Source organism: Aethalodelphis obliquidens, unplaced genomic scaffold (assembly GCF_003676395.1).
Source record: "Aethalodelphis obliquidens isolate GAN/ISIS:26980383/991018 unplaced genomic scaffold, ASM367639v1 scaffold17, whole genome shotgun sequence".
In the NCBI taxonomy this organism is placed as follows: domain Eukaryota; kingdom Metazoa; phylum Chordata; class Mammalia; order Artiodactyla; family Delphinidae; genus Aethalodelphis; species Aethalodelphis obliquidens.
The window spans coordinates 5,406,117-5,427,037 of record NW_020837961.1 but is presented as its reverse complement, the minus strand read 5'-3'; the positions used below and the strand labels follow the sequence as shown (position 1 = coordinate 5,427,037).

At 40.4% G+C, this 20,921-nt stretch overlaps 1 protein-coding gene across 1 annotated transcript in view; it reads left to right on the top strand.

The window, feature by feature from the left end:
- Positions 1 to 2,833: 2,833 nt before the first annotated feature.
- MARCHF1 (membrane associated ring-CH-type finger 1) overlaps positions 2,834 to 20,921 on the top strand; it is an 88,148-nt gene continuing 70,060 nt past the window's right edge. The window contains exon 1 of the mRNA XM_027116861.1: positions 2,834 to 3,052. Within this exon, the coding sequence (XP_026972662.1) occupies positions 2,862 to 3,052 (191 nt within the window). The 5' untranslated portion in view covers positions 2,834 to 2,861. The remainder of the gene's footprint in view (positions 3,053 to 20,921) is intronic.

The following is a 20,921-nucleotide window of genomic DNA, read 5'->3' as shown; positions in this document are numbered from 1 at the left end:
CTGAAACTTTACTGAATTCATTGATTAGCTCTGTTAGTTTTCTGGTGTTGTCTTTAGGATCTTCTATGTATGGTATCATGTCATTTGCAAACAGTGACAGTATTACTTCTTTCTTTTCAATTTGGATTCCTTTTATTATTTTTTTCTCTGATTGCAGAAGCTAGGACTTCCAAAGCTATGTTAAATAAACATAACAAGAGTGGACATCCTTGTCTTGTTACTGATCTTAGAGGAAATGCTTTCAGCTTTTCACCATCGAGTGTGATGTTAGCTATGGGTTTGTCATATATGGCCTTCATTATGTCGAGGTATATTCCCATTTATGCCCATTTTCTGGAGAGTTTTTGTCATAAATGGATGTTGAATTTTGTCAAAAGCTTTTCTGCATCTATTGATGTGATCATATGGTTTTTATTCTTCAATTTGTTAATGTGGTGTATCACATTGATTGATTTGCAGATATTGAAAAATCCTTGCATCTGTGGGACAAATCCCACTTGATCATGGTGTATGATTCTTTTAATGTACTGTTGGATTCAGTTTGCTAGTATTGTTGCTGAGGATTTTTGCATCTGTGCTCATCAGTGATATTGGCCTGAATTTTCTTTTTTGTGTGATATCTTTGTCTGGTTTAGGTATCGGGGTGAGGCTGAACTCATGGAAAGAGTTTGGAAGTGCTCCCTCCCCTGCAATTTCTTTGGAATAGTTTGAGAAGGATAGGTATTAACTCTTCTCTAAATGTTTGGTAGAATTCACCTGTGAAGCCATCTGATCTTCAACTTTTGTTTGTTGGGAGTTTTTTAACTATGGATTCAATTTCATTACTGGTAATCGGTCTATTCATATTATCTATTTCTTCCCGGTTCAGTCTTGGGAGATTGTACATTTCTAAGAATTTGCCCATTTCTTCTAGGTTGTCCATTTTCATGGCATATAGTTGTTCATAGTAGTCTCTTACGCTCTTCTGTATTTTTGTGGGGTTGGTTGTAATTTACCTTTTCCATTTCTGGTTTTATTGATTTGGGCCCTCTCTCTGTTTTTCTTGATGAGTCTGGCTAAAGGTTTATCAATTATGCTTATCTTTCCAAAGAACCAGCTGTTAGTTTCATTGATCTTTTGTATTTTTTTGTTTCTTTTTTTTTTTTAGTCTCTAGTTTGTTTATTTCTGCTCTGATCTTTATTATATCTTTCCTTCTACTAACTTTGGCTTTTGTTTGTTCTTCTTTATCTAGTTCCTTTAGGTGTAAGGATAAGTTGTGGTTTTTTTGTTTGTTTTTGTTTTGTTTTTTTGGCAATACGTGGGCCTCTCACTCTCCCGTTGCAGAGCACAGGCTCCAGACACGCAGGCTCAGCGGCCATGGCTCATGGGCCCAGCCGCCCCGCGGCACGTGGGATCTTCCTGGACCGGGGCACGAACCCGTGTCCCCTGCATCGGCAGGTAGACTCTCAACCACTGCACCACCAGGGAAGCCCAAGGATAAGTTGTTTACTTGAGATTTTTCTTGTTTCCCGAGGTAGGCTTGTATTGCTATAAACTTTCCTCTTAGAACTGCTTTTGCTGAGTCCCAGAGATTTTGGATGATTGTGTTTCCATATTCATTTGTCTCCAGGTATTTTTTATTTCCTCTTTGAGTTCTTCAGTGATACCTTGGTTGTTTAGTAGCATACTGTGTAGCCTCCACATGTTTAGGTGTTTTTTAAAATTTTTTTTGCAGTTTTTTCTTGTAGTTGATTTCTATGTATATATCTTTAATATGGAGAGTTTTAGAACTATTTTGAAATTTGGGGTTAATCTTTCTACCTTTACTATTATTTTCTTGGTGGCAACTTCATCTGTGCAGTCAGAATGGCCTAAATCTGGACCTGGGACTCCCTCAGTTACCTCTATGTAAAGGAGAGGGGTGCCTTTCTAGCTGGGAATGAGAGCAGATAGAGGAGCAGGATTTCTAACCCAAAGCCCTGCTCTACCAGCTACTAGCACAGAGCAGCACCAATTTCTCAGTTTCCTCATCTGTAACATGGAAATAATTCTAGTATGCGCCACATGTGTTTCTTGTGAGTATTGATGAATGAACATATGAAAATTACTTAGAACAGTGATTGGCACATAATATTCCCTCAAAACTGTTAGTTATTAGTATTTCTGTTTTGTGAGATTATTGTAAGGATTAAAGGGACAGTAGATAAACCACAGCACCGTGCCTTACGCACAGTAAATTCTCAACACAGTCTAGCTTTTGATTTGTCATTATTGTCTGTACTAAATACAACAGTTAAATAAGTCAGATTAGTGAAGAAAATGTTGTGTTTCAAAGATAGGAGTTTCATGAAATGGACTCAAATTTGTGCCAACAATCTGCATAATTCCAGGCTCTCTTATCTTAGGTTAAAAGATATGAAGGTTCAGTAATGTTGCAATGGATAGATTTTATTAGTGTCAATGATGAAATAATAATAATCACTGCAGACTTTTAAATATTATGAAGTGTTTTTAAATATATCATCTCATGGGGCCTTAAAGTGACAATGTTAACCCCAGGCAGTATCTAGCAATCTAAGGGCTATTTGATTATTGAAGCTTCCCGGATTATTATCATCCTGGTCACATAATAGACATTGTGTCCTTTCTATCATAGGCTATTCAAGGGTTGCCTATTTGTTCCCAAGGCAAATTGAACCATTCCCCTCAAAAGTTTACAGTAAATAGAATAGAAACTTCTGGAATCATCTTCCTCTCTCACAAATGAAGAAACAGCAAAGTGGTACAGCATCTCAGCTGTTCCAAGTTCCTCAAATCAGTTTTACTTTTGCAAAACCGGCCCTCCGACTTCCTATATCCTGTGAGCTGCCTTACGAGCAACATGACCGGCAGCCACATTTGTTGTAATTTTTTAAATATGTGGAAAAAAAGCAAGATATCGACCATGTATTACCTTAACCAAGATGCCAAATTATCTAACTTGTTTCTCCAGGCGAGCAGCCCGACCACAGGGACAGCTCCCAGGAGCCAGTCAAGGTTGTCTGTCTGTCCATCCACTCAGGACATCTGCAGGTAAGTGCCCAGCAAATGATCCCATTTGGTGTGTTTTTAGACCAGTGCTTTGTACTCTTGCTGTGTTTGCTGAGACTGTGTGACTCTTGCCTCTGCCTTACATTGTCCGTGGATAATTTATACCAGCCTAATTTTTCTCCCTTAGTGCATTTCCCTCATTTGATCTTTATTTACCAACTTTGCGTCCGTGCTGTCATTTTCATCGCTCTCTCTCTCTCTGTTTTCCCATGGCTTTCCTCTCCATTCCCATTCTCCATCCTTCACCTGCTGCTTTGTCTAGATCTGCCATCTTACATGACATGTCAGAAGCCTCATTTGAGCAAAGCACCCCTGTCGTGGTGCTGAGCCCTGCTAGGAAGGAGTCTGGTAAGAAATCAGTAAAACAGAGGCCTAGGAGGAAGAGGAGGGCTGCTCTGAGGTACGAGCACACAGAAGAACAAGTGAAAGGGAGAAGAAAGGATTTTCACCTCCAAATCCCCAGCCACCGATGGAGTGAGACTGACACAGATTCTTCAGATTCATCGTCCACCGACGAGAGTCACTGGATTCAGGCAAAACGAAGAGCCCAAGTGAAATTCTGCCTGTCTCGGAGAAGGAGAAATAAGAAACCAAGTGGAAGCTTGGATGAGTCTTCCGCTCCTAATGAAATCCATCCAGTACATTTAGGATCCAAAGATAAAAAGCACCCGGAGCTGACCGAGTGTGAGAGCTACTCTTTAAATCTCCACAGAGGAAAAGGCACAACATACCAAGGATGCAGTGTTTCCCTGCCAAGACGGTCCTCTGACATTAAGAGACCGTCAGGGAAGGATGAGGAAAGCAGAGGCAGGTACCACCACAGGGATCCTCGGCTCTTGCACAGGCCTGGGCAAAATGAAACAATCAAGAGCATGTTTTCAGAGACAGATTCCAGCACTGAAATGCTGGCAGTCAAAGAAGATGGCAAGCGTGTGGAGGATGCAGGATTCCTTCAGAAGCCTCCTGCCACCTACCATGATGGGTCTGATCATTTAAAAGCATGCAGGTCAGTCACTCCAGAGAAAGACTTGATTACATCCAACTATATCTCCTCCTGCTGTGAATTACGTGTGTGTGTGTGTGTCACCTACCCTCAAAACATAACCTTTATTCATACTTTATTCATACTTTATAACCTTTATTCATACTTTATTCATGCTGTCCAGTTGGATATAGGGTGATAAAACGAGCAAAGGGCTGGGAAGAACAATGCACGAGTATCCATGGGTTTGAATGCTGTTCCAGAATACAGTTAGATTTTCCCCTCCCCCTTCTTTCAACTGAATAATGACTTATCCTGGTCAAAAAACTGACAAACCAATTGAGTCCTATCCCTACTCTCGGTAAGACAAAAATTGTGGAGGAAACATGAGTGAGAGCGTGAAACTTCAGACTCTTCAGTGCAAATCTGGTGAACTGTTAGCACTCTGACAGAGGATATTCAGGGCTTGGGGGGTTTAAGGTCAGATTTTTGTATCAGAAAAATTTCCTCTGCAGTTGGTGCTAATTTGTTCTCCAGTTATCTGACTCAGCAGGATAATTCGAGACTGAAAGGGCACAGAAACAAGTCACGGACATGTCTGCGGGGTTGCTGGGGCCTTCGGGGAAGGAGACCACATTAACTTTGGTGATAATTGTGTACTAAAAGTTTTCAATGTGTAGACAATTCATAGCTATGAGACTGCTTGTTTGCACTTTTTACCCGACTGGATACAATTTTCAAAATAACCTAAAATTTAAAAGAATGATGTAACTATCCAGGCTAGTATGCACAAATAAGACAATGTTAAACAAAACAAATATTTTGGATTTTCCTGTTATACCCAGTCATTTAAGTTGCTTGGATTCTGTTCGGGAGCAAGTGATGTTTTTGTTGCATAATGCTTGGTTTTGGGGGCTTATTTTTATGAAAGTTGAAGTTATTTTATAAAACATGTATGTTTCATGTGAATCACGTGACCCAGAGAACACCTCCTATGTACATTCAGGGCAGGACGAGAAGGAGGATTAAGCTCTGGATGTAAATAACATTGTAATGGTTTGTTCCTCTGAAAGTTTTATGAAATAGTCATTCATAAAATGTTCGTTCATTTATTCACTCAGGCGTTTATAATGCATCAGGCGCTGAAACTATTACAGTGCATAAGATTTGTAGGGTCTCTGACATCTAGAGCTTACAATCTGATGGGAATAACAGACACGAAAGCTATTTCACAGTTAGTTACAATTGTGATAAGGAATGTAGGAGCGTATAATGTGGAAGGTTTACCTATTCTGGGAGATCAGAGAAGGACTCTCTTAAGGAAGTGACAAGCTGACTGAGGCTCAAGCATGACAGGAACTGATCAAGGAAAGAGCAGGGAAGGCCATCCAGGCAGCATGCCAGCAGGGTTCCAGGGAACTGAGAGCTGAATGCTGCTGGGGTGGGGGGGAGGTGGTGGAGCTGAGGCTAGAGAGGTGGAGAGCGCCCTGTAAAACACGCTAAGTGGTTTAAAACAGAAGTGACACCATTTGACTTAGATGCTAATACGAGTAAGTTTCTTGTAATCTTTTGACTATGATTTAAGTGTGACTTTGCTAAAATGTCTGGGGATGGACTAAAACACTATTTCTAGTCTAGATGAAGAACTCCCCAGTCATAGACATCTGTGGTCATTCCCCAAATCTACTTCCAGAGTAATTTAATGAAAGAGAGTCAGAAAAGCTAGTTGTAGGCTTAACGGTAATTGGAGAAAAAAGTAATGATTGTAATTAAAGTCATAGTGGCTGGCTCTCTGAAGTTAAAAGCACTGCTCTGGAGGAACATTTTCAAAGACAGAATATTTAACATAGACTTCTATTAATGAAAGTGAGATCGATGGACCTATAGTCTTTATTTCTTACTGTGGGTTATCGTCAAAATACACCCACTAAGCAAATCCTATGAGCCGTATATTATACTGGGAGCTGAGGATAAAGTGACAGAAGACTTGATTCTTCCCTTAAGTGGCCTGTTTTCTAGTGGAAGAAATCAAATGTATACCCGAAAAGATGAATGTTCAAGATAGCACAGGGTAAGTTTAAGAAGAGGAATACTGGGCTTCCCTGGTGGCGCAGTGGGTGAGAATCTGCCCACTAATGCAGGGGACACGGGTTCGAGACCTGGTCTGGGAAGATCCCACATGCCGCGGAGCAACTAGGCCCGTGAGCCACAGCTACTGAGCCTGCGCGTCTGGAGCCTGTGCTCCACAACAAGAGAGGCCGCAATAGTGAGAGGCCCGCGCACCGCGATGAAGAGTGGCCCCCGCTTGCCACAACTAGAGAAAGCCCTCGCACAGAAACGAAGACCCAACACAGCCAAAAATAAATAAATAAATTAATTAATTAAGAAGAGGAATACTACAGGAATTTGAAGAAAGAAAAATTGCTGAGAGCTGACATCATCCAAGAACCCCTTGAGAGGTGGGATTGGGGCTGAGAAAAGGAGAAGTTAGCCTGGCAGAGATGTATGGCCTGCATCCAGGCCCTCAAGGCAGGGCCCAGGCAGGGACTAGGGAATGCCACTGTGCACCCGGGAACTCTTTGTGAACTGTGTGACTGGGTTAGAAGGTTTGCATAGATGGATAACTAGAATATTTTTTAAAAAGACATTGTGAAGAAAACATGCATATCCTTCCAAGGAGCTTAACTCTGTTCCGTGCACCCCTGTTTTCAAACTGCCTTTCTGAGCCTCTGGGTGCCAAAGAGGCTGCCGAGGACAGTTCAAGGCAGTTGTGTTCCTGTTAGCCCATCTTTAACCAGAGGGTTGGGGTTCTATATAACATTCCTTTAAGGAAAAAAAAGAAGATTCCACTGTAAAAAAAATAATGTAGAATAGCCTTTGCTAAATCAAATAGGCTTGATGAAGAACAACTCGTAAGAGTAGTCACAGTGACACCAGTGATGTACCGGAAAGGGACCTAGATTGAGGAGGAGGAGTGGTGATGTGGTGGAAGCAGCCTACTTCAGGGTGAGTAGGATGAGGATGGTAAAGGGGAACGAAAGGGAGGAACAAATGGCATGCAGGCATTTGCATCCCCCCAGGTGAGTGGGATCCCCCCAGGTGAGCAGGGTTACCCCCCTCCCCCAGGCCATCAGGAGCAATCTTAGTGCTTGCAGTCGGTGAGGGCAGAAGACAAAGAAGTCAGGAAAGACTCCAGACCTTGGAAGCTAGGAGGTAGTAAAAGCCGATGTTACTGACAGAGGCAGAGGAGGTCAGAGGCCAGTTGGTTAGGGAAAGACATGATGAGTTTAATTGCAGGCAGGCTATTTGTGGTGACGGTGCCGTCCCAGGGTCGACTGTCGAGCAGATAACGTGAGTCACGTCACTGAAATGCAGGAGGGCAGTCACGGCTGGGTCTGTGTGATTTTTCAAGCAGTAGTGAACTATATACACAGACCAACACTAAACAGCTGCGTGTTTGCAATGGTCATTAGCGTCATGTATGAGCACAGGGCAATCGCATCAGGATATTAAAAATGAAAATCTCAAGGTCACGGAGGACATATAGATTTGGGTATCATTCTCAGGGAGGTGACTGAGATGCCTGGAAAGTGAATGAAGTCTCTGTATGAGATCATGTGTAGGAAAAAAGCCTCTGTATGGACCCAGCCCGAGCACCAGGGTCCCCTGCGTACAGAGGAAGATGAACTCGCACTCCTGCCGCTTGACATGGACAGGCAGGATGAGTCTCAGCTACAACCACAAAGCAGAAGCTCCTAAGCCCTTCTTCCTTTTTTCTTCCTGGCATTTAGTCCCACAGGGACGCTCTACCCACTCTTGACCTTCATCAAAGCCTCGCGCAGAGAAAGTTTCTCTACTACCTTCCTATAACTTAGAGGGAATTTAAATCATCATACTATCACACCCACACTTGTGGAGTAGGAAAGGCTTTGCCTTTTTTTTAAAGAAAATTTACATTAAAAAAAATCATGTTAGCTCATGCGTGAAACTTGTCAGTAGCCTCTTAGTTGCTGTCAGTGGCAAGTTCAAAATCTTTAATAGGATTTACAAGGGCCTGCATGATCTATCTGACCTGCCTACCCAGCTTCAACAGCATCATTAACAATGACCTACTCATGCCGGTCTGTCTTCAGGTCTCTGAAAGAGCCAGGCCTGTCCCTTTCAGGGCCTGGGATGCCTTCACGTTACCTACTCTGCCCTTCACCAGGCTAACTCCTGGTCATTCTTTCTTGACTTAAATGTCATTTCTTTAGGGAAACTTTTGTGATTCCCTAACTGACACTCAGGTCCCCTTCACTTCCATAGCATCATTTTTTTTATTTTATTGGACTATAGTTGATTTACAATGTTGTGTTAGTTTCAGGTGGACAGCATTGTGATTCAGTTACCATAGCATAATTTTTAATTGCCAACATCTATGTATTTTTGTGTTTGACGGTATCAGGTTTGCACCCTGCAGCATCCAAAGTGCCTGGAACAGTGCCTGATAGATAGCACATACTCCGCATACAGTTTTTGATTGAATAGATTTAGGGAAAATAAATTTTTTGAAGGGAGTCATTCTTCCTATGTGAAATCATAGCAGTAAGTGGTGGATTACCTCTCCTGCAGTGGAGTCCCATGTAAAGAATATTCTTCACGAGCCTGTAAAAGGCAGACCACTGTCCCCACCCCCAGCGATTCTGATGCCCTTCCTCTGGGGTTGTGCCCATGACTTTGCGTTTCTAAAACATTCCCAAGTGATACAGATGCAGTTGATCCAGGGACCACGTTTTGAGAACCACTGTTCGATGCTACAGATTCTCCCTGGGCTTTCTGTGGGAAAGGCTGAGTTTGGGAAGCATAATTAGAGTTTTCTGTCATCCTCTGCGGAGTGCTGACACAAAAAGCACCAAATCAGATCACTTTCCTGTATTTCATGCTGTCATACCAGTGTGGGACAGGTCATCAAGCTAAAACCATAGACTGACAAAGTCCCAACTTTACCAGGAACTCAGCTGTCATGGTTTGACTATTGTTTCCCTTCAAACACACTTCCTCATCCCATCTATACCCACTTCTGTCAGTGAGTTCACAGATCCCCTGAATTCCAGTTTTGACAATGTTTTCTTCTCATTGGGTATATCTGGTCCCAACCAAGTTCTGCCACTTCCTCCAGATACTGCTTTGATCTGGGTCTTCTTACCCGTTACCACCATCCCTTTATGACTCTACACGTCTGTTCTCTCTCCACATCCACCGTTTACCCCCCGTTTTGGTCAGGACTCGTCTCTCAGGTTAAGATTGGCTGAAACCAGTTCAAATGAGCTTGATGTCTTAGCCACAGAAATAGAAAATCTGGGTACACAGGTGCCCTCAGGGCCTCCAGAGAGTCAAGCAATGTGGTTCCCTCACTCGCTCTCCTTCTCTGTGTGGTTCTTATTTTCTCTGACTGCAGACAAGCTTCCTGTATACAGCAGAGGGAAGAAACATTGTGGACAGAGACAGTGGCAGGCTTACATTTTACCAGCAGTGGCTTAACAGAAAAGGGAAATGTTCTCTTCAAGCAGTTACATGAAATCCCAGAGAAGGAATAGAATTCGCCTGCCTTAGGTCACATCCATGGGCTAATCGCTGTCACCAGGGCATGGGTCGTTATGCTTGGACCCAGTCCTTGGGTGGGAAGGTTGGATTTAAAATATGGCTATGGGCAACCCCTTCAGAACCTTACGAATTGGGGAAAGAACACGTGAACACCAAAAAGAACAGCACTATACCGGAAGAAGTGGGGAAAGAATTATGAGCAGGAAAAAACAAAAAAAATGCAGTACAAGGTCCTACTATACAGCACAGTGAACTATATTCAATGCTCTGGGATAAACCATAATGGAAAAGAATATAAAAAAGAATATATATATGTATATGTATGACTGAATTACTTTGCTGTACAGCAGAAATTAACACAACATTGTAAATCAACTATACTTCAGTTAAAAAAAAAAAAGGTAGTAGTGTTCAACCACCATCAAATGCAGTTCTTTCCTTCCTAAATGTCTTTCTCTTCCTCTCCAAACGCCCATATTTAGATATGCTTTCTCATGTTTATCCTCGTCCATGAAGCTTTTCCAAAGTATTCTGGTCCATGGTGACATTTTCCTTCCTGCAATTCCCATAACCTTTATTCTCAACATCACGTCTTTAGTATTCAGTCATTTTTTTAGCGGTTTCAAGTGTGTTGGTTCCCTTTTCTCTACACAACAAGCTCCTTGAAGGTAGGACTCATGTTTCACACCTATTCTGTGCCCTGCGCAGTACTCAGAATAACTTGGGAATTTAGCAGTGGCTCACACGGAACTTTTGGAATGGCTTTGTAATCAGTGAAACCTAAGAGAGGAGACTTGCAAAAAACATGGGTACTGTAATGGGAATTGGGTGACAGAGGGAATATTAAATTCTTTCAATGGTTTCATTAAAACAGGAAGAGCCCAAAAGTAAATAATAATTCCTGGTAATATTTTAGATCTATCTTGGGTTGGATGGTGAACTTGAAGGTATACTTTATGTTATTTTTCTCTAGCCTTCACCTTCATTAAGAAAAAATTTTGAGGCAAATTGGATGAGAAAATGATAAAAAATAGTCTATATGTTGAGTTGTTTAATTGTTGCAATAATTTTGATCTGGGTATGGGAAAGTAGAGACAAAATTTCTAAAACTCCCAAGTGTTCATAGCAGAAGACTGCCCTTCAAAAGCAACAGAATCATGCGTTTTGACAAAGCACTGAGGTTTAGAAAATTGATTTAGATTATTTTTGAATCATAGGCCTGAGCCCCTAAGAAAATTGTGCTTAAAATGGACCTTTTTCTTATCCCTGTCATCATATCTGTGTGCCCACTTATTTATTCACACATTGAGCAACTATTTCTTGGGAATTTACTCTGTATCACAGCTAGGTGCTAGAAGCTGGAAATACAGTGGAAAATGCAGTAATGGTCTCATCCCTAATGAACTTATATTCCAGGTGGTAAAACAAATAATCAAATAGGCAAATGTAAAAAAAAAAAAAACATGAATAAACAAAGCTAAAGGAACATACTGATCTAGTAGAACAAAGCAGGTTTCCCTGTGAAACTAATAATTAAGGAACAATTCAAAGGAGAAGCAAAGAGAAGAGATACAAGTGAGCACGCAGAGATGAGTGATTCGGAAGAAAAGGATTTCCCTGTAGCCCCTCAGGGAAGCAGGAGGAGGGGGTGGGAGCCAACCACGGGGTCTTTATCAGCCACAGTTAGGCGTTTGGACAGTGTTCCAATGACAAGGGGAAGTTTCCGTAGACTTTTAAGTAAAAGAACAACACTGTCACTTTTGTGTTTTGGAAGAACACTCAAGCTACTTTTGGAAAACAGATAGGAGGGGCAAGACGGAAGCTGAATGAACCCGGTTAGAAAGCCAGCGCGGTGTCTCAGGAAAGAGGTGATGGTGGCCATGAGAATAAAAAGAAGTAGGTGGATTTTTTAAAGTATTTTGAAAGTAAATCAAACAGGACTTGATGATTAAGTACCTATAGATCTGATCTCAAGTTTCTGATTTAGAAAACTGGGTAGATTCTAGTACCATTTACTGTGGAGAGAACACACTGAGAAGCAGAAAAGGAGAGGAGTTCAGTTTTAGACATGATAGTTTGAGGCACAAAACAAACATCCAAAGAGAGATCTCAAAGAGACATATATAGGTCTAGAGGTCAGAAGTGGCATTGCAACTTTAGACGAAGACTAGGGGGTCTTGAGCCGATAGGTGGTGATTGGCAAGATCTCCCAGAGAAAACTGCAAACTGAGAGGATAAGGGCACGGGGAGCCCCATGGAACAGCAACATTTAATGGCCCTGGGAAAGGAAAAGGAGCAGGTGGAAACCCTGGACTGTGTGAAGGAAAGAGAGAGTAGACCAGGTGGAGGGAGAGAGGAATTGGGGGGCCTGTTTGTGCTTTTTATTTAGAGAACCCTTGGGCTCAAAGACGTTGAAGATGTAGGAAACTGGGGGGATTGCTTATTTATTGAGGTCCCACAGGGAAGGTAGAAAAGGATGGGACCCAGAGCCCAAAATAGAAGGATCACTGTGGTGAGGAAAATAGGTGTGTCTTTCTTTCCAGTAGAAGAGAACAAGGAAACGGTAGATGTGAACAAATGGAGATCTACAGATTATAAAATTTTCTTTTTATGGCCTTGTGGAATGAGGGAGTTTTGCAGGATCAAACATCTAGGGAAATTTGAATTTCAGATAAACAACAAATAGTTTGTCACTGGGGCACACTCATACAGTAAAAAGTATTCGTTGTTTATCTGAAATTCAAATTTTACTGGGCATCCTGTATATTTTTTCTAAGTCTGGCAGTGCTAAGAATAACAAGAGAGAAAAGCACATTGAAAGTGCTGCTGAGACTCATAACTGAGTTTATGGGGCCACAGCTGCAGGAAGTGCAATTTCCCTCTGCAGCTCGTCGTTTAAATGCAGATATGACCAAAGGAGGGCAATTGAACAGGGACCTAAAGGAGTGACATCATGAAATAGCCAGGTTTCACACTTAGCACAGTTTCATGTATTTATCCCTATGTGTCCCCAGGGACACACTTCACATTTACATTTTGAATTTACATTTTGAAATATAAAAACTAAGACAAATATGCTTTACAAATTAAGATTTTTAAAGCAAAATAACATTTCACTGAGTAGTTTTTCTCTCTAAATATGTATTTAGAGGAAAAAGCATACTTCTCTTTACCTTCCCCTTTTAGGCAATTATGATGGTCATTGGGAGGACTGGGTTCATAGATTCATGGACCATCCAGGTCGCTTTCCAGTTTGCTCTTTGAGAATCCTTGAATATCAGCACTCTTATTATCTATTGTTACCAAACCAAACTTGGGTCTGCTCTCCTGCACGCAGTAAAGCCAATCTACTGACACCGGGTTGTGATGAAGGAAAGTGCAGCGTTTATTGCAGACGCCAAGCAAGGAGTCCGGGGCAGCCAGTGCTCAAAATCTGAACTCCTCAGTGTGTTTCAGCAAAGCATTTTTAAAGTCAAGGCGAGGGAGTGGGTCACAGGGTATGTGATCGGCTCATGCGCAATTCTCTGATTGGTTGGCGGTGAGGTAACTGGATGGTGTCACGGGGGTTAACGTTATCGATCTTTAGTGCCAGTAGGTCTGGGGGCTACGTGCTCATGGTTGTCAAGTAATTAATTTCTTCCATTTGGTGGTGATTTTAGCATCTGTAAAACAACTCAGGAAATGTGCATCAGATACTGTTATCCAAGTATTTCCGAGAGGAGCTACAGCAGAGGATGTGGTGGAGGGGTCCATCCCCAGAAACACTCGTAGGGTCCTGCTTGGTTACATTATCTCTTCCTTGGACATATCATTTCCTGGGAGCCTCTTTCCTTCCAGAGCCTCTAATTGTGAAAGCAATTCTTTGTAATAGTTAATAGCCTGTGTCCTTCTATTTTCTATTTGTTAGTCCTAGATTTATATTCACTCAGTAGTAGATTTTTTTAAATTTTTTTATTACATATTCTATTACTTCTATTAGTTTTTCTGTAAAAAAAATGAAACTGACATTCTTTGTCAACATCCATTCCATGAGTAAAAGATAAGCTGTTCACCGTCTTCAACATTCAGGTGAGAAAGTTTATCTGAAGTGACCTAAAGAGAAGCATTCATTTCCAAGAGGTAACAGACTCTTAAGGAAGTTCAAGAATTTATTGTCTTCCTTATGCCTTTGCCTTTGTTTTGCTGAGTCTTGTAGGAATTAATAACAACCTTTCTCCTGTTCATTTTAATAACGGCTGAGTTGGTAGGAAATACAGGCATGAACATTGCTGGTGACCCTCCAGAGATGAGTTACTCGGGGTGACTCGACACAGAGTCACAAGGTCTCACTTTCAATTCTTGCTTTCTCGCTACTTAGAGCAGGCAGGCTGCAAAAGGTGAAGTGGCCCTCTCTTAATTTATGTGATCAAAAATGAGAAAAATGGATGTGTGTTGCAAATAGGTGCGTTGCTAGTCTAATACAATGTTTAAAACTAATTTCTTTCCTCCAAGTGAATAATTGAATTCATTGCAGTCCTCGGCAAAAATTCAGATATACACGATGCTACTTTATTTCACAGAGTAAAGGTTCTCAAAAAGATAAACATTGATGACACCACATTTTAATGTTATAAATGTTTGGTGTGATTTCACATAGAATTTCAGCATTTAGCTCAGTAATTTGTATATTGAATGAACAAAAACAATAAATGAAGGCACTGAGATATATATATACACACACACACATGAAACATATAAGAAAAAACTTGAAAGGCTAGCAGAAGTGGCAATTTATATCTTTTTTTTTTCTATCTTTGAAAGACATGCAGGCTTTTTTCTAATTGTTCTGAATTGGGAGATAATCTTTCCAGGAATGAAATGACAGTGTCATCAATAATACTGATTGTCTTGACTGTTAAATTATCTTACATGACCAAAACCAAGTGGGTTGATTCATTACCTTCTAATTTGGCTAACCAAGTAACTCTGATTTTTGGAAAGAATATGTATTCTGTAGACAAATGATGTAACAAGTAGTACATTTAGAAAGGAAAAAAACCAGAATTTTTTCGGCTTATAAAAACGTCTTAAAGTAGATTTGAATCAAGCAGGAATTTTCCAACCTCAGAAAGCTTCAGGCAAAGGTACATAGAAGTACAAATCTCCTTCAGAGGTAAAAGTCAATGTCTACATATTACAAAGCTCTTTATACTGTGCTACATTTATCTTTTCTTTGGTAATTTCCAAGATTGTTAAATGCCCAGTCACAGCAAAGTGCAAAATACTGAGTGAGAAGGAATAGCGATTAGATCAAGTTTATCTACTTCTAATTTAAGAGCAATATGTGTTCAGGATTACAGTTATTTTGAACTATAACCCTTCTCTAATGAACTTATATCTGTTTGGCAATATGCGAAAAAGAAAAACACCCTCTCTCCTTTTTTTTTTAGACATCTTCATTAGAGTATAATTGCTTTAAAATGGTGTGTTAGTTTCTGCTGTATAACAAAGTGAATCAGGTATATGTGTACATATATCCCCATATCCCCTCCCTCTTGTACCTCCCTCCCACCCTCCCTGTCCCACCCCTGTAGGTGGTCACAAACCACCGAGCTGATCTCCCTGTGGGAAGCAGCTATGTGGCTGCTTCCCACTAGCTATCTATTTTACATTTGCTAGTGTATATATGTCAATGCTATTCTCTCACTTCATCCCAGCTTACCCTCCCCTCCCCGTGTCCTCAAGTCATTCTCTACGTCTGTGTCTTTATTCCTGTCCTGCCCTTGGGTGCATTAGAACCTTTTTTTTTTTTTTAGATTCCATATATACGTGTTAGCATATGGTGTTTGTTTTTATCTTTCTGACTTACTTCACTCTGTATGACAGTCTCTAGGTCCATCCACCTCACTACAAATAACCCAATTTCATTTCTTTTTATGGCTAAGTAATATTCCATTGCATATATGTGCCATTTCTTCTTTATCCATTCATCTGTCGATGGACACTTAGCTTGCTTCCATGTTCTGGCTATTGTAAATAGAGCTGCAGTGAACATTGTGGTATGTGACTCTATTTTTTCTTTCTTTTGCTTCACGAAATGTTTAATACAAAATGGCAGCAGCCACTGTGCAGTTGTAACAAAATTAGCTGTAGGATGTCCAGAGAAATGTATGCAGGCAGCCTTGGCTGGAGTTGAGCCAGCCAACCCAGGCCTGCTGCCCAGTCAGCTGTGGGCTGTCACATGGCCAGGACTGGACGGTGGCGGTGGCAGCATTGTGCTGGAGGCATTGAGCCCCGTCCTTCACGAGCACGCTGACCTCTGCCCCACTGTGGACTCTGGGTGGCACAGGTGTTCTGAGATGCCTATTCCCAGACCTCTACCCCAGTGGTAGGATTTCAGCTTAAAGAATGAGGGTTGGAGGGGCTGCTGCAGGGGGGCATGTGACTCTTTTTGAATTATGGTTTTCTCAGGGTATGTGCCCAGTACTGGGATTGCTGGGTCGTATGGTAGTTCTATTTTTAGTTTTTTAAGGAACCTCCATACTGTTCTCCATAGTGGCTGTATCAATTTACATTCCCACCAACAGTGCAAGAGGGTTCCCTTTTCTCTACATCCTCTCCAACATTTATTGTTTGTAGATTTTTTTGATGATGGCCATTCTGACCAGTGTGAGGTGATACCTCATTGTAGTTTTGATTTGCATTTCTCTAATGATTAGTGATGTTGCACATTCTTTCATGTGTTTTTTGGCAATCTGTATAGCTTCTTTGGAGAAATGTCTATTTAGGTCTTCTGCCCATTTTTGGATGGGTTGTTTTTTTGATATTGAGCTGCATGGGCTGCTTGTAAATTTGAGAGATTAATCCTTTTTCAGTTTTTTCATTTGCAAATATTTTCTCCTATTCTGAGGGTTGTCCTTTTGTCTTGTTTATGTTTTCCTTTGCTATGCAAAACTTTGAAGTTTCATTAGGCCCCATTTGTTTATTTTTGTTTTTATTTCCAGTTCTCTAGGAGGTGGGTCAAAAAAAGATCTTGCTGTGATTTATGTCATAGAGTGTTCTGCCTATGTTTTCCTCTAAGAGTTTTATAGTGTCTGCCCTTACATTTAGGTCTTTAATCCATTTGAAGTTTAGTTTTGTGTATGGTGTTAGGAAGTGATCTTATTTCATTCTTTTACATGTAGCTGTCCAGTTTTCCCAGCACCACTTATTGAAGAGGCTGTCTTTTCTCCATTGTATATTCTTGCCTCCTGTATCAAAAGTAAGGTGACCACATGTGTGTGGGTTTATCTCTGGGCTTTCTATCCTGTTCCATTGATCTATATTTCTGTTTTTGTGCCAGTACCATACTGTCTTCATTACTGTAGCTTTGTAGTATAGTCTGAAGACAGGCTAATTCTTCCAGCTCTGTTTTTCTTTCTCAAGTTTGCTTTGGCTATTCAGGGTCTTTTGTGTTTCCATCCAAATTATGCATTTTTTTGTTCTAGTTCTGTGAAAAATGCCGTTGGTGGTTTCATAGGGATTGCATTGAATCTGTAGATTGCTTTGGGTAGTAGAGTCATTTTCACAGTGTTGATTCTTCCAATCCAAGAACATGGTATATCTCTCCATCTGTTTGAATCATCTTTAATTTCTTTCATCAGTGTCTTATAGTTTTCTGCATATAGGTCTTTTGTCTCCTTAGGTAGGTTTATTCCTAGGCATTTTATTCCTTTGGTTGCAATGGTAAATGGGAGTGTTTCCTTAATTTCTCTTTCAGATTTTTCATCATTAGTGTATAGGAATGCCAGAGATTTCTGTGCATTTATTTTGTATCCTGCTACTTTACCAAATGCATTGATTAGCTCTAGTAGTTTTCTGGTAGCATCTTTAAGATTCTGTATGTCTAGTATCATGTCATCTGCAAACAATGACAACTTTACTTCTTTTTTTCCAATTTGGATTCCTTTTGTTTCTTTTTCTTCTCTGACTGCTGCGGCTAAAACTTCCAAAACTATGTTGAATAAGAGTGGTGAGAGTGGGCAACCTTGTCTTGTTCCTGATCTTAGAGGAAATGGTTTCAGTTTTTCACCATTGAGAATGATGTTGGCTGTGGGTTTGTCATGTATGGCCTTTATTATGTTGAGACAAGTTCCCTCTATGCCTACTTTCTGGAGGGTTTATATCATAAATGGGTGTTGAATTTTGTCAAAAGTTTTTTTTTTTCTGCATCTATTGAGATGATCATGTGGTTTTTCTCCTTCAGTTTGTTAATATGGTGTAGCACATTGTTTGATTTGCATATACTGAAGAATCTTGATCACACTGTATGATCCTTTTAATGTGCTGCTGGATTCTGTTTGCTAGTATTTTGTTGAGGATTTTTGCCTCTCTGTTCATCAGTGATATTGGTCAGTAGTTTTCTTTCTTTGTGACATCTTTGCCTGGTTTTGGTTTCAGGGTGATGGTGGCCTCGTAGAATGAGTTTGGGAGTGTTCCTCCCTCTGCTATATTTTGAAAGAGTTTAAGAAAGATAGGTGTTAGCTCTTCTCTAAATGTTTGATAGAATTCACCTGTGAAGCCATCTGGTCCTGGGCTTTTGTTTGTTGCAAGACTTTAACCACAGTCTCAATTTCAGTGTTTGTGATTGGTCTGTTTACATTTTCTATTTCTTCCTGATTCAGTCTCAGAAGGTTGTGCTTTTCTAAGAATTTGTCCATTTCTTCCAGGTTGTCCATTTTATTGGCATTAGAGTTACTGGTAGTAATCTCTCATGATCCTTTGTATTTCTGCAGTGTCAGTTGTTACTTCTCCATTTTCATTTCTCATTCTGTTGATTTGAGTCTTCTCCCTTTTTTTTCTTGATGAGTCTGGCTAATGGTTTATCAATTTTGTTTATCTTCTCAGAGAACCAGCTTTTAGTTTTATTGGTCTTTGCTATTGTTTCCTTCATTTCTTTTTCATTTATTTCTGATGTGATCTTTATGATTTCTTTCCTTCTGCTAACTTTCAGGGGTTTTTTGTTCTTCTTTCTAATTGCTTTAGCTGTAAGGTTAGGTTGTTTGTGTGAGATTTTTCTTGTTTCTTGAGGTAGGACTGTATTGCTATAAACTTCCCTCCTAGCACTGCTTTTGCTGAATGCCATAGGTTTTGGGTTGTCATGTTTTCATTGTCATTTGTTTCTAGGTATTTTTTATTTCCTCTTTGATTTCTTCAGTTATCTCTTGGTTTTTATTAGTGTGTTGTTTAACCTCCATGTAGTTGTATTTTTTACAGTTTTTAACCTGTAATTGATATCTAGTCTCATAGCGTTGTTGTTGGAAAGATACTTGATATGATTTCAATTTTCTTAAATTTACCAGTGCTTGATTTGTGACCTAAGATATGATCTATCCTGGAGAATGTTCCATAAGCACTTGAGAAGAAAGTGTATTCTGTTATTTCTGGATGCATTGTCCTGCAAATATCAGAGAAGTCCGTCTTGTTTAATGTATCATTTACAGCTTGTATTTCCTTATTTATTTTCATTTTGCATGATCTGTCCATTGGTGAAAGTGGGGAGTTAAATTCCCCTACTATGATTGTGTTACTTTCGATTTCCCCTTTTATGGCTGTTAGCATTTGCCTATGTATTGAGGTGCTCCTATGTTGGGTGCATAAATATTTACAATTATATCTTCTTCTTGGATTTATCCCTTGATCATTGTGTAGTGTCCTTCTTTGTCTCTTGTAATATTCTTTATTTTAAGGCTATGTTGTCTGATACGAGAATTGCTACTCAGGCTTTCTTTTGATTTCCATTTGCATGTAATATCTTTTTCCATCCCCTCACTTTCAGTCTGTATGTGTCCCTAGGTCTGAAGTGGGTCTCTTATAGACAGCATATATACAGGTCTTGGTTTTGTATCCATTCAGCCAGTCTGTCTTTTGGTTGGAGCATTTAATCCATTTACATTCAAGGTAATTATCGATATGTATGTTCCTATTACCATTTTCTTAATTGTTTTGGGTTTGTTTTGGTAGGTCTTTTCCTTCTCTTGTGTTTCCTGCCTAGAGAAATTCCTTTAGCATCTGTTGTAAAGCTGGTTCGCTGGTGTGAATTCTGTTAGCTTTTGCTTGTCTGTAAAGGTTTTAATTTCTCCATTGAATCTGAATGAGATCCTTGCTGGGTAGAGTAATCTTGGTTGTAGGTTTTTCCCTTTCATCAGTTTAAATATGTCCTGCCAGTCCCTTCTGGCTTGCAGAGTTTCTGCTGAAAGATCAGCCGTTAACCTTATGGGGATTCCCTTGTGTGTGGTTTTTCTCTTGCTGTTTTCAATATTTTTTCTTTGTATTTAATTTTTGACAGTTTGATTAATATGTGTCTTGGCGTGTTTCTCCTTGGATTTATCCTGTATGGGACTCTGTGTGCTTCCTGGACTTGATTGACTATTTCCTTCCCATATTAGGGAAATTTTCAACTATATAATCTCTTCAAATATTTTCTCAGTCCTTTTCTTTTCTTCTTCTGGGACCCCTGTAATTCGAATGTTGGTGCATTTAATGTTGTCCCAGAGGTCTCTGAGACTGTCCTCAATTCTTTTCATTCTTTTTTCTGCCCTGTGGTACTTATTTCCCCTATTTTATCTTCCAGATCACTTATCCATTCTTCTGCCTCAGTTATTCTGCTATTGATTCCTTCTAGAGAATTTTAGATTTCATTTATTGTGTTGTTCATCATTGTTTGATTGCTCTTTAATTTTTCTAGGCCCTTGTGAAATGTTTCTTGTATTTCCTCCATTCTATTTCCAAGATTTTGGATCATCTTTACTATCATTACTCTGAATTCTTTTTCAGGTAGACTGCCTATCTCCTCTTCATTTGTTAGGTCTGGTGGGTTTTTGCCTTGCTCTTTCATCTGCTGTGTGTCTCTGTCTTCTCATTTGCTTAACTTACTGTGTTTGGGGTCTCCTATTTGCAGGCTGCAGGTTCGTAGTTCCCGTTGTTTTGGTGTCTGCCCCCAGTGGCTAAGGTTGGTTCAGTGGGTTGTGTAGGCTTCCTGGTGGAGGGGACTGGTGCCTGTGTTCTGGTGGATAAGGTTGAATCTTGACTTTCTGGTGGGCAGAACTGCCTCCGGTGGTGTGTTTTTGGTTGCCTGTGACCTTATTATGATTTTAGGCAGCCTCTCTGCTAATGGGTGGGGCTGTGTTCCTGTCTTGCTAGTTGTTTGGCATGGGGTGTCCAGCACTGCAGCTTGCTGGTCATTGAGTGGAACTGGATCTTAGCGTTGAGATACAGATCTCTGGGAGAGCTTTTGCTGTTTGATATTACATGGAGCTTGGAGGACTG